Raw genomic sequence first — 13,852 nt, forward strand, 5'->3', positions numbered from 1 at the left:
CGTAGAAGAAAACGTTGACGTCTTGTTGTCACGGCATAGGATTGTGTTGTGCTTGCGACCACAATTTCGACAATTACCAGACGAACACTGACGATAGGAATGACTCGAACGTAAGCAGTTGTAACACAATTTCAATCTTTTAAGGACTTTAAATCGTTGCTCGATGCTAAGAGCCAATATTGCAGGACACTTGGCAAACCCACAATGAGCGCACAGAGCGGCATCCGTAGTAGCCACATGCGCCCTCAGTGGTCGTTGCTGACGGCAAGCTACTACTGAGACCGATGGTTCAGGAGCTAGGCTATGAGCACGTCTTTCAGAAATTTCAATAAGTCTTCTAACTGTGGTATCTCTGTAGTTGAGCACCTCATACACCAGTCACGCTTAGTTACTGGAAGCTTAGCCACCACGATTGGTATAGCCAATGCGTCCCACTGATTTATAGGGATGTCCATAACACGCAATGCACGCAGCGATTCATGAACCGTATCCACAATGGTCAATGACGATTGTAATGACTCAATGGTAGCTGGCTTTAGGTTAAGAAAACGGGATACGTGTATTTCCGCTAGCTGCTTTTTGTTGTCATAGCGGTCCTTGAGAGCCTCCCAAACCTCTTGATAGCCACCTGAATATATTCCACTAATTAAAGGAACGAAATATTAATTTCATTAAAAGACAATATGCAACTAAAAAAAATGTAAAAACAAAAAATTTTACTACATTTTGTCGAAATTTCGAGTTAATTTGTTACACTACTAAGTTTTTGACCGCCGAAATTCCTCATATTTTTTCATATAATATATTTATAATTCACTGAAACTAATTAAACAATGAGTTTTTTTTGTGATTTGTTTTACTTACTGTTAGGGCTTTTATGGTAAAAATAGTTTTTTTTTTATAAAAGTGATATCTTATAGTTTTTTAACAGTTCTTCTTCTATGTTGGCACACTTCTAAGAATTTGATCGCAGCTGTATGTATGTACATATGTATATACATTTTCTATCAAATTAATCTTAAATCTCTGCACATGCTCATATGAACGTATGTACATATGTATATGCATGTGCGCGTTCAGAAATTCAAATCATGTTTTTATCACGTATCATTATATCCCTGGTCGAGACCAATGGTCTGATACACTTAGTCGAGACCAATGGTGCTTGGCTAGGCCAAGTAGTGTTTACATACATTTGTATACGTGTTGTATTTACGCTCATATATGTACATATGTACAATATAGATACTATTTTGAAATTTCTTACCTCTCGATTTGGTTGAAATCAAATTGACTGCCTTGTTCACGTTTGAAAAAAAATTTTGAGAAAAATTATATTTTTTCTTAACCTTTTAAAACGCTCTAGCGGCTAAAGTATTTGACCTAGACCTCAAATAAATTGCACCCGTTAGGTAATTTAAAGAGCTTTCAGGAAATGTATAATTCGCCCCCAAGGCCCCACCGGGAGCGTGGCAATAGGCGAAAATGGGTTTTCACCATGTCCTGCTTTTTGTTTCACTACAGTTGCGGAGGTATGGGGTTGGGGGGGATCAAAACCATTTTGCACGTTAGCTCACCCCTGGGGCTTTCAGGAAAGCCCTCAACCTCCCCTCTAACCCTACCAGGGGCGTGGCAATAGCGTTCACAAAAAATGTAACATTTTGAGAAAAATTACATTTTTCTTAACCTTTAAAACGCTCTAGCGGCTAAAGTATTTGACCTAGATAAACATACAAACCAATTTGGACATGTAACGAACCTGAAAACAGATAAATCAACCAGAGAACGTAAAGTATGTTTTATGTTCTCTGAATCAACCGTGCGAAGTGATAGAAACATACCAAAGTTCATATATTTTCATACAAAATATATGGGGTCTAGCCAAGCACCATTGGTGCACTACGGTGTAGTATTATAATATCCTTTTTTCGTCCTTTTCGATACGATATCCTTGAATTTTTTTTCTGAATTCTATACACAATAAAATTCTAGGAAGCTACCTGTAAGCGCAAGTCGTTTGCTACACTCTAAATATATTTAAATAACATTTAAAAACAAAATATGCCTGGCCAGACCCGAGGGTCTCGATGAGGGATATTACATCTGCGCACATTGATCTGCATGTTCATACATTCATAATGCACAAGCATACAAACATACATATGCGTACACATGTGAATATGTCACCAAGAAAAAATTTAAACATTGTTCTACGAAAACAACAATTGTCTCAAATAGTATAAGCATGGCAAGTCAATATGGCAGCCGAATTGGCGAAGCCCAAATGTAGTAAATTTTACAACAAAAACAACTTCATTCATAAACGCAGGCGCAAATTCCACAAGCGACCTCGCTTCATTCATAAAAACAGATGCCATAACATCGCCCCGAGCATGCCTTTGCCAACAAGCGCCTTTTCGCGACGATGGCAAAAGCTAAAAATCATAAATTGAACAACTTTCTGATGCTTCTTCACAGAAAGAAGTGACAAAAGTGGCAACAGAGGCGTTGTCGATTTACAATATTTGTCAATTCTAAAGTATTTTTCCGTGACTCGCAAAAATCAGCGTCGGTATGTATTCAAGCTCACGCACAAACATACATGCATATTTACGCTGGTTTGTAGGCGGAGCTGTACAGCAACAAGGGAAGCGGTGACAATTGGCGGTTATTTTTTTCGTCGCGCCAGTGCTTCGACACATTGACTCTTTGACAAAGAGTGAGTTTCGGCCATGCGAAAGATGCGTGCGCCACTTGTTATTATGAATGTATGTACATATGTATGTGGCTCGCATTTGCTTTCGTAAACATACAGACAAATGTGCCAAAGAAATAATATATGTACATACATACATATGTGTATGCCATAGAAATTCTATTGCTACGAATATGGAAATGATAACGAAATAATGCGAATATGCATATTTTATGAAGGTCATTAATTTTTTTTGAAGAAATGAAAGGAATGAATGGAAGTGTTTATATGAGCACATTCAAGTTCATTTTGTATTAGTCAAAAATAACATAATTTTTTAAATAATAATTTATTTAATTTTATAATATAAAATTTTTACCATTTTTCGGAAAACAATGGTTCATATATTATAATACAAAATAAGCATGCATATGTCATTCAGAGAATGCTTTTTTACATTCTCTGTGTGACTTTGTATATTTTTCCTCAAAGCAGTTCTCTTTATTGTCGCATGAATTCATTCATTTTACATATATTTCAGCCAGAGAACGTGCTCAATTCTGCTGTGGGCACACAGACAAGTCGTACCACATCTGGCAGCACTGTTTGTCAGTTATTCTATTATTTCATTCTCTTTATATTCTTCCTGGAAATTTACAGTTTCAACTGAATTCTAAGCTTTTAGTTTTAAGAAGCGTCACTTCTTGTATAGACGCCAACAAGTGAAGAAGTCTTTTGAGTTATCTTAATAAATAATCTGTAATTATATATATAAATGTGGTGTTTCAAACGCCACACTGCTAAATAGCAGCGAAAATGGTGAATTCCGTACTATGAATCTATCAGCTCTGTTAGCCGCGCAAACGAACATCACACAGATTTCAATTTGCACCTTCTCTATGCTTTATGTTATCTGGCGTAACTCTAAAGTTTCTCCTGCCGAGCTGGCAGTGGTGAAACTCGTCCATCCTGAGCGAGTTAGCCAAAAATATTTTTACGTTCTTCGCGCCGTGAAACCCCTCTTTATTATATAGGTTCTCTGCCAGAAGCTTACCTTTGAAAAATTTCGTCTTTGTATTCATTTAAGATATACATATTTAAGAGAATTATTAGTCATTTAAATTATTATGAAATAAGAGCTACCTGTTGAAACGCAAAAAACCCACAAATTTATGCTTTTGCCGATTTCTATTGTTAACTTTCCTTTTTGTAAAATTGTTTATTCGCCTTTCCTCTTTTAATATGTTAATATTTCGAAATGCTTGACTTTTCTGTGCTTTGAAATTAGTTTTTATGATATATTTTTAATAAATACAATAAAAATAAAAAAGAGATGGTCATAAATATAATATCTTTTTACTCTTACCGTGCGATTCTGTAACTTGAGACAGTCTCAAGTCTCTAAATTTGAGATTTTAAGTTAGAGACAATTTTTGAGACTTGAGATGATATTGCTATTCTGTAAGTGACAGTCACAAAATCTATTACATTTCATTATTCAGAAATGTTTTTACACTTGAATGAAAATAAATATGTCGATAACAAATATTATATTTTCTATAACATAGTCAAAAAACATAATTATCAATGAAAATAAAAATATATGTTGACTTTGTTTCATAATATTTACGAAATTTATGTATAATTGATATTGATATATAATTGATATTGATATGATGATCTCTATTCAGTATATTCAAAATGGCAAACAAGAGTTCTTTTTAGTATTGTGACACCTGCTAACTACCAGGTCTCAATATTTTGAGACTAACGCTAGAGACTGTTTAGTGAATAGTAACTAGTCTCAAATTGAGACTTTGCCTCAAAATGTCTCAAATAGAGACTAGAGACTGGTTACAGAATCCCGCTATTAATTGTTATTCGTTTGGTATGAATTTTGTTTTTCCATTGTGCATAGATGGCCCGGAAATTCCCTTTTCCGGGGTGTATATGGACAAGTCGCAATAGCCACATCTGCAAGTGATGCCCAACTTTTGTATGTTGCATGTAAAAAATTTAAATAAAGTTGTTAGAACACAAACATAAATAATTAAATGTAAAAATAGGAAACATACAATACAATTTGGATAATATTAAATAAAATGTGTCTTGATTTTTTTATTAGTGCTACGTATATTTCGTTAATTACTATATATTTTCGTTATGTGACATCAATTATTTTACGTTTCACAGCTAACTTAAAAACGTAACATAAAAAGTCAATAAGACGTCAAAAATGCGGTGAGTGTTAAAGTCGCGGAATTGATTAATTTTAGCCTTTGTATATCTTAAATTATGCATACAACTAAAAAATATCACTAAAATATGCATGATATAATGTAGAATAAACGGAAGAAAAAGTTTCGATGAAAATATTAGTATAAGGATATATAAAAAAGTGTAGACAGAACATTAAGAAGTGTAGCCGTAAAATGAGTTTTTCCAGCGACGAAGTAAACTTTTTGGTTTATAGATATCTGCAAGAATCTGGTAAAATGTTATATTTTTCACTAAATATCACAAAATTTTTAAAAATGTCAACATTAAATAGGTTTTGTACATTCGGCTTTTGTGTTTGGTGTGGAATCTCATATTTCACAAAGCAACATAAATGGCGCTTTGGTACCACCGGCTGCTCTCCTCACTATTCTTCAGAAAGGCCTAATGTATACAGAAGTTGAATGGAGCGTTGGAGAGGATGGTGAAGCTGGACGTTCAGTTGAAGGATTAAGTTTAATTGATGCCGTTATGCCCGAAGTAAAGCCACCAAAACCAGCAGCAGTAAAATCAGAACCTGGGAAAGCCATTACGGACAGCAGTGGCACAGCTGCATCGTCGACGACAACAGGTGGTGTCGTAAAATCGGAAGTAAAATCCGAGGGTAATGCTCCAGGAGCTTCGACAAACAATGAACAAAACTCGGGAGGAGCTCCATCCGCATCTGCTGACTCTAATGAAACTGATAGTAATACTAATTCAGCTGCAAATAGTACAACATCTGGCGCACCCTCCGTTGGAACTGCTAATTCTACAACTGGGACAACTAATGACACATCTTCAACAGGAAATAAAAAGGCCAACCCCTCGGAAACAACATCTGGCAGCTCTTTAACCACAAATGATCTTACAACAAATACAAATGTCAACAACGGCATTACCTTGGGCACTAACGCTAATGTCAATGAACCAACAACAACCACAAATTCAGTAGTGACCGGTTCAACAACTGGAACAAATATTTCAGGAGCTGGTACTACTACTACTTCAAGCGGCAGTGCTGCTAATAATAACCCAGCTCCAGGCAGCTCTGATATTTTGACCCAGATACAATTGGGTAATACTACTTCAACAACAGGAACAGAACCAATGGATATCGATCAAGGAATTGAGATACCTGCCTCAAAAGCAACAGTTTTACGTGGACATGAGAGCGAAGTATTCATATGTGCCTGGAATCCCAGCAGAGACCTTCTTGCAAGTGGTTCTGGTGATAGCACTGCACGCATATGGGATATGTCTGATGCAACCAGTAGCCCTAATCAATTAGTTTTACGACATTGCATTCAAAAGGGAGGTGCAGAAGTTCCAAGCAACAAAGACGTTACATCATTAGATTGGAATGTAGGTACACGTAAATGCTTAAAAATTATATTGTTTGCAAATAAAAATGTACACATTTAAAAACTTACATTTTTGTAGTGCGATGGCACCTTGCTAGCTACTGGCAGTTATGATGGGTACGCACGCATATGGAAAACAGATGGTCGCTTAGCATCAACTCTCGGTCAACATAAAGGTCCAATATTTGCATTAAAATGGAATAAAAGGGGTAATTATATACTATCGGCTGGTGTTGATAAAACTACTATAATCTGGGATGCTTCTACTGGACAATGCAACCAACAATTTTCTTTCCACAATGCACCCGCACTCGATGTTGATTGGCAAACAAATGTATCATTCGCTTCGTGCAGTACTGATCAACGTATCCATGTGTGTCGTCTTGGCTCAGATATGCCCATTAAAACATTTAAAGGTCATACTAATGAGGTGAACGCTATAAAGTGGTGTCCACAGGGTCAATTGCTTGCCTCCTGCTCAGACGATATGACACTGAAAATTTGGAGTATGAAGCAAGACAAATGCTGTCATGATTTACAAGCACATTCTAAGGAAATCTATACAATCAAATGGTCTCCCACTGGACCAGGAACACAAAATCCTAACACGAATCTAATACTTGCTTCCGCGTCATTTGACTCCACCGTACGTCTATGGGATGTTGAGCGTGGTACATGCATTCATACTCTTACGAAACATACAGAGCCTGTCTATTCGGTAGCATTTAGTCCAGATGGAAAATATTTAGCGTCAGGAAGTTTCGATAAATGTGTACATATTTGGAGTACTCAGTCGGGACAGTTAGTACACAGTTACAAAGGCACAGGTGGTATTTTTGAGGTCTGTTGGAATTCCAAGGGCACTAAAGTGGGAGCCAGCGCTTCGGATGGTAGCGTTTTTGTGTTGGATTTAAGAAAAATATAGGATTTAGTTTAACTATTCTATGATATATGAACAATTATTAATAACATAGTATTTGAACATTAAATTACAAGAATGAAGCATTAAAAGAAAAACATTAGTTATAATCATTAAAATTATATTTATTGGATTTGATGTAGATTTCTAAGTATAATATTTAGTATATTTTTATAATTTTATGAAATAATATTTACAAGGCCCAAAATATTTGCAGATCGAGTTTCCAGAACTATCGGTTAATATGTTTTGTGCATTGTTTCCTATTTAACTGCTTCGTTCAATAAATATTTGCAATGATCTGCTGAACGTGTTATTTCTAGACTAAGAGGATTTAAGATAGAGTTTCATTGTTATTTTAATTATTTGTATGTACAACATATAGTAATTCGCCTTTAAAAAATATTTTATTATAAGTAAATTAACAAGAGATTCTACAACGCTTTTCTATCAAGAATATCTGCTATTTCTTTAAGGACATCACCGTTAGTTTCTCTCAGTCCAAGCGTGATTAAAATTTCAGTTTTACATTGGCTTAGTTTAGTTCTGTTGATTAAGAACTGTATACCGGCGCGTACTTCCATTTGGTCAACACCCAACAAGCATTTCATAGTCACTGGCACCGACGTGTGTAGCTCCGATATATTCTAAATTGTACAAGCGTTATAAAATATTTTTCATAAATAATTTCTGCCTTACCAAAGGTGAAATGCGTTTGTCATGTTCATCGTTCGCATCAAATTGAACCAAGTATAAATTTGGAATACCCCCGTACTGTGTAACTAGGATAACACATTTGTTTGTGAAACGATGGACGACAAATCTCGTTAAATTTTCCTTAACTTTGCAGTTGAATTGTGACTGAAAACCAAGTTGTTCTTTGATTGTCCCCTTTGTTTCCTCCATTTCGTATTGGTTTGGCTATGAGTCCGCAAAAATACTTTTGTTATGAAGCTCGCCGCTAGGTTGTCGTATGCACAACAATGCGTTCCTGTTAATTATGTCAGTAGGTACTATCTGAAACCATAATATACATCACAAATACATCGATTAAGGTGTACGAAACTGAATATTTTTCTGTGTTATTATTTTATTTATAAAACTTATTTATAATATTGTCATCAATAATAAATATGTTGATAATAAACATATGTAAGAGTTGTTAATTTCACCATCACACCTTTAATCTATACCTAAACGTAGATTAACATTACAAAGATCTGCAAACGCATTCAAAAGTGTTGTATTGAAACTTTTTCCACTCTCGCATGTAATTGCTTTTTAATTAAGCTTAACGAAGGGATTTAAAGGATTTTAATAGTGAACCTATTTGCTAAAATTCGACGAAAATGCTGCCAATTATTCAAAAAAATATAAATATTTACTTTAATCTGAAAAGAACACACCACTTTGAAATGGCCTAAACTATCCGTACCTTAAAAAAGTAGTGTTAAGTGTGCGTTGGACAACACTGGACTCGGAAGATTTCTCTTGACGTTAACTAGTCCAAAAGTTATTTTTCAGTTGAGCAAAAAGAGCAGAGGTAGTAGATTTGTTAGATTTGGTGGCTTATTGATGTATTGTTGTGGAATTTATATTACGGTCCTTATTGTTATCTGTTGTTAGCTAATATTTATTAACTAACTTTTCCTCAAGAAACGCGAAATTACCGCTTCAATTGCGAAAATTCATCAGTTAAATATAAAGCATAAAGCAATATTTTTAAGTAATTATAATAATATATAAAAAGGTGTTTTGTTTGTTTGCAAAGTGCAGTGTGTAAATAATTAGAAAAATTTACAAGTATATATACATATACACACAAATATTTAACGTGCCTAACTACTTGTCGATGAATTGGTATGGTTGATGCGGATTCATTGTAAAAAGTGTCAGTGGCAGTGGCAGTTGCATAAATAAGTTGTTTGGTTGGTTGCGCAGAGTACGTAAAAGTGTAGTTGTGTGATTTTGTGCTCCCAAATATACATATATTATGTGTTCTTAATCTACGTGGTTTGGAGTTTATATTCTGGGCAAAATATTATAAAAATTATATGGGAAAATCTACCGTGTGAAATTAATTAATTTTCAAAAATTTACATAAATTTTCAAAGAACTGTGTCGCCTTTTCCAATACTTAAGAAAAAACAAAACAAGGCAACAAAATTCAATTCGTTTTTGTTTACAACTCTTCATTACATTCCGAAATTACGGATCCCCAAGGGACGTCCGTCTCTAATCCACCATCGGATACAGAGCGATTTGCGTCATCAGACAGTGAAGCTGAATTTGCAACAGCAACAGCAACAGCCACGGGGATCAAAACGGCAACTGCGGAACCATATATAATACAACAAATACGCAGGGAAAAGCAACAACAAAACAACAGCATTCATTCCCAAATTAGTTCCTCTAAGCAGTTACATTCATTACAAATTGCGGAAATGGCAGCTGTGGTTCGCAAGAAACAGGATGACAAGTATCTGCAGGTATTGAGAGAACTAGTGACCAACGGTGGTGGTAATAAGCAATGTTTCGATTGTGGCCAGAAGGGTCCCACGTACGTCAACATGACAATTGGATCTTTCGTTTGTACCAGGTGTTCAGGAGTTCTGTAAGTAAATATATAAACTATCCTTAATGAAATGAGATGTTTTATACATGCTAGTGCATGAGTGCTTAAAATAATATTTAATTCGCCGTTAAATGACAAATACAATTTAAACGTATTTCGGGAAAGGATTTAATATTTTCATCATTGGGAAATTTATAAATTTTCGCAGCCATCTGCCAGTTAAGTTCTGGTAAAAAAGGTTCTTTACCAGAACTTAACGGATAAATGGCTGCTAAGCAGACCTTGAGAAAACGTCCCTTATTGTAATACCGGTTATAAAGTTAAAGTTGTTCCAAAAACTGTTGGCAATGCATATAGCATAAATTGAGATTGGTTAAACTTTTTCAAGTTTTGTCAGTGGTTTCTTTATCGATGATTCATGATTTGAGAATTCTTTGAATTTGGTTAACAAGTTTAAAAGGTTTACAGATTTATCTGTAAGACATCGGACCTGTTTTTTGAGGAGGAGTATATTTCAAAGTAAATACATACATACTTATGTGTTTAAATTTGCAATTGCGATCACGATCAAAGATTTGGAGTGAAATTACCCAGTCCATGGGCATTCCTCATAGCCGGACATTTCCTGGACTGGACAAATCTCATGAATACAACCTTTTTTTATATTTGTATACAAAAACAATTCCTATAAACGGACATGAGTTGGTTGCTATGACCGTACACAGAGAAGATTTCATAAAATTTGTCAAGAAAATTGTGTACAATTTATAGTTCCCGCTTTTTAAATTCTTATTAATTTTTGGTGTTTTAACACGGTTTTTTTAAGAACAAAACGAAAATTGTCACAGCAAACAAATTGACTTGCGCTGGCGTCGTCTAGTACACGGTGGCTCAACTTATCATTCATTTGGCTCGCATTTATTAGTATAATATAAATATAGTTCTGAGTTGCAGCTTTTGACGCTAAACGACGACTGTTTTGTCGTTTTTGCCACGTCCCCATTTATGGACAGCTCTTTTAGCCGGACAAAAACACTGCCGCGGTTCGTTCGGTTCGGTTTGTAGTTAGGTACATACATACATACATTTGTGCAGTGTTGCTTCATATTCAATGTCTTGCTTTCAAACATAATTGTTCATCAGAAAACTTTTTATGTTTACTAATGATTTCTAAACCATTAAGTCATGGCCATGACTGCATACAAAGCGACAATACTTTCTTATACACATGTATGTATGCACATGTACATGCATAAATACCCGCTTTTGCATATCGTGTCCATACATATGTATATGTATATTTGTATTCGGCGTTTAAAAGTGCAATTTTACCTGGTTAGCATGAACATATTGCGCATCATAAATGGAGATGTGTATACATACATATGTATGTATGTGTATGTATATGTATGTTCGCTCGAATATGAGTGTGTACAAACTAGAAATATACAGTAATATAATGATATCGAAGATTATTTTTTACATATAGCAATGAACGGTACAAAAGTCAATCCGATCCGATCAGAAATTGGGAAACTTGTTTAATTCGAAAATTAGGAACAAATATTGTATGTACTTACATATATCTTTTATTCAATGTACTTACATATGTTGTCAAAGCGCGATTGTGAGGTTATTGCAAACTTAAAAACCATAAACTCAGTTTGGGACTTAACTAAACACGTTTCAGATAAAATACATTTCCAACTAAAGGGTTGTTCAAGATAATTTGTATTAGAAAGTGAATTTGAGGATAACATATTTACGATAATTTCTTGCAAAAGGGTCCATATATACGGCGCCTTTCCAAAGTGTGCGATCAGTTTGATTTTATTACTCGGAATGCCGAGAACATAAGGCGGGAAAATATTTTCAATTGGTGCAAAACTTTATATTAAGCACGTAAGGAAGGGTTAAATTAGAGGTGTAACTGAACATATCATTCTCTTTAATATAATTAATTTAATATGTTGAACGTGAAATTGATAATATTAATCATATAAAGGGCGGAGGTTTGAAAATATTTAATGGGTATATAGGAAATAGGAGCAGCATTGACCCAATTTTATCTGTTTTTGGCAAAACTGCACAGAAAGAGATGCTCTCTGAGTTTCTTTAAGGCACCTAACATACCATCAACAATATATAACGAGTAAAGTCAACCCCGTTTTCACGACAGTCGCGTCTAAGTAACATGAACAAACCCGGATTTTTATCCTATATCTCATATACGATCAAGAATTTGAACACCGTCTCCATGTCTCCATATCAATTTTTCCATTCAAGTTGACGACCAAGTTTAAACAGTTGATGACATAGTTTTGCGAATAAATGACATGCAATTGCCTGGTATATGAATATTTTGTTATGTTCATGGATATATGTATATCAAAATATAAATATATTACACCATTATGGTATATTATTAGGTATGTATGCTATATCTAATAATATAAGTCCTTTCAATTAAATTTGCTAAGATTTCTTACTTATTGGCCAATAGATGCGGAATAAAGTTGACCGGCAGTTCTACAATGTTTATATTAGGTGTATGGGAGTTAAGGGAAGTAATGGCCCGATTTTACCGATTGGCAAGGCGAATTTCACCATTGTCCTATTTTTACACCTGCTTCTGTAAAGCTCTTTCCTACCATCCTGGTTGTGAAATTTAATACTTGTGGCTTATTTATTCAGTGAGGTTTCATATTTTTGTAGTCTTCAAAATTTACTTTGAACTTGATTTAAATACTATAGTTATATTTCTCAGTACGAGAATAATATTCTCAATTTGAACCCTATTGTTGCTGAATATTAGTTTCAAAAGTAGGGTTATAACATCGCAATACCATGAACGGGGTATACATATACTATAAATGATCAGCGTGACGAGCAAAGTAAATTTTGTCTGTCTGTATATACATACAACTAGTTCTGCAGTTTTTGAGATTTCGTTCTGATTCACATCCTTTTCTGTACAAGAAACTACACACTTGCCGGAATCGCCGATATGGAACCACTATAACATATAGCTGTCATACAAACTGAATTATGAAAGTCAAGTTCTTGTCTGGAATACATTTTTATTTCACAAGAAACATTCAGAAAATTTGGCATAGATTATTGTCCATGCTAAACGCTACAACCTCTAAACAAATCGATCACAGCAGATCGGTCCACTATAGCAAATAGGTGCCATTTATATGTTTTTTGTTTTCTTTATCATCATTTTCAAATAAATCTATGCATTCAATTTTTATAATATAACGACAGTTGTCGTTTTTCTAAATTTGCTTAGCTAGGAGTATTTTTCTGGGTTTGATATATATAACTAGGAGGGCTGTCTGATAAATAACCGACCTCAACGTGAAGCTAGCGGCACATCTGAAAAAAAGTTTCTACTTCAAATTGTGCATATTATAATAGCTACTCGCCAAAATTTCAGAAATTTATCTTGCGCAATTATCTGTTGACAGTCGTTTTTGTGAGTCTATTTCGGTGATTTCCCCAAAATGGAAAAAATTGAATATCGAGCTGTAATTAAACTTTTATTTTTGAAAGGCAATACGCCTTCACAAATCAAAGATGAGTTGGACTCTGTGTATGGTGACTCTGCACCATCGTTTACCACCGAAAAATTTTGGGCAGCTGAATTTAAATGTGGTCGCAGGAGCTTGGAAGATGATGAACGTCCTGGGCGTCCAAAAACTGTAACCAGTAACGATAACATCGCTAAAGTTCATCAATTGGTACTAGACGACCGCCGGATTAAAGTTAGGGAAATAGCTGAGATTATGAAGATGTCAAAAGACCGTGTTTGTCACATATTAAACCAAGGTTTGGGCCTGAGAAAGCTGTCCGCGCATTGGGTGCTGCGTTTGCTTACGATAGACCACAAACGTGCGCGCATGAACATTTCCAGCGCTCTATTTGGAAGGGTTGCAGAGATGGGAGCATCGCTGGGAGAAGTGTGTGGAGTTACCAGAAGACTATATAGAAAAATAAAAAAAAAAATTTGAAAAAGTCGCGTGCATCATGGTTAGGTC

The 13,852-nt window shown here is 34.9% G+C and overlaps 3 protein-coding genes across 5 annotated transcripts in view; 2 read left to right on the plus strand and 1 right to left on the minus strand.

Annotated features, from left to right (window-relative positions):
- Positions 1 to 4,924: 4,924 nt before the first annotated feature.
- Positions 4,925 to 7,534, plus strand: LOC120767609 (F-box-like/WD repeat-containing protein ebi). Its single transcript, XM_040093762.1, has 3 exons — positions 4,925 to 5,185; positions 5,247 to 6,316; positions 6,395 to 7,534. Exons 1-3 carry the CDS (start codon positions 5,128 to 5,130, stop codon positions 7,238 to 7,240), a joined length of 1,974 nt encoding a protein of 657 aa, XP_039949696.1. The 5' UTR covers positions 4,925 to 5,127; the 3' UTR covers positions 7,241 to 7,534.
- Positions 7,535 to 7,622: 88 nt separating this feature from the next.
- Positions 7,623 to 8,382, minus strand: LOC120767610. Its single transcript, XM_040093763.1, has 2 exons — positions 7,934 to 8,382; positions 7,623 to 7,881 (listed from the first exon to the last, which is right to left on the minus strand). The coding sequence occupies exons 1-2, from the start codon at positions 8,138 to 8,140 to the stop codon at positions 7,669 to 7,671; spliced, it is 420 nt and encodes a 139-aa protein (XP_039949697.1). The 5' UTR covers positions 8,141 to 8,382; the 3' UTR covers positions 7,623 to 7,668.
- Positions 8,383 to 8,737: 355 nt separating this feature from the next.
- LOC120768507 (probable serine/threonine-protein kinase DDB_G0282963) overlaps positions 8,738 to 13,852 on the plus strand; it is an 89,509-nt gene continuing 84,394 nt past the window's right edge. For 2 of the 3 annotated variants that reach the window (XM_040095231.1, XM_040095232.1), the window contains exon 1: positions 8,747 to 9,848. In XM_040095231.1, the coding sequence (XP_039951165.1) occupies positions 9,679 to 9,848 (170 nt within the window). In that variant the 5' untranslated portion in view covers positions 8,747 to 9,678. Of the gene's footprint in view, positions 9,849 to 13,852 lie in introns of all 3 variants that reach the window. The other variant, XM_040095233.1, reaches the window with a different exon arrangement.

This window comes from Bactrocera tryoni, chromosome 2 (assembly GCF_016617805.1).
Source record: "Bactrocera tryoni isolate S06 chromosome 2, CSIRO_BtryS06_freeze2, whole genome shotgun sequence".
Lineage (NCBI taxonomy): Eukaryota > Metazoa > Arthropoda > Insecta > Diptera > Tephritidae > Bactrocera > Bactrocera tryoni.

Excerpts from the sequence above, each read along its gene's own strand:
- LOC120767609 (XM_040093762.1), top strand. The coding sequence starts at position 5,128 with ATGAGTTTTTCCAGCGACGAAGTAAACTTTTTGGTTTATAGATATCTG. Across the intron at positions 5,186-5,246 it reads TAGATATCTGCAAGAATCTG|GTTTTGTACATTCGGCTTTT; the intron begins GTAAAATGTTAT and ends AACATTAAATAG. Across the intron at positions 6,317-6,394 it reads TTACATCATTAGATTGGAAT|TGCGATGGCACCTTGCTAGC; the intron begins GTAGGTACACGT and ends ACATTTTTGTAG.
- LOC120767610 (XM_040093763.1), bottom strand. The coding sequence starts at position 8,140 with ATGGAGGAAACAAAGGGGACAATCAAAGAACAACTTGGTTTTCAGTCA. Across the intron at positions 7,882-7,933 it reads ACAAACGCATTTCACCTTTG|AATATATCGGAGCTACACAC; the intron begins GTAAGGCAGAAA and ends TGTACAATTTAG.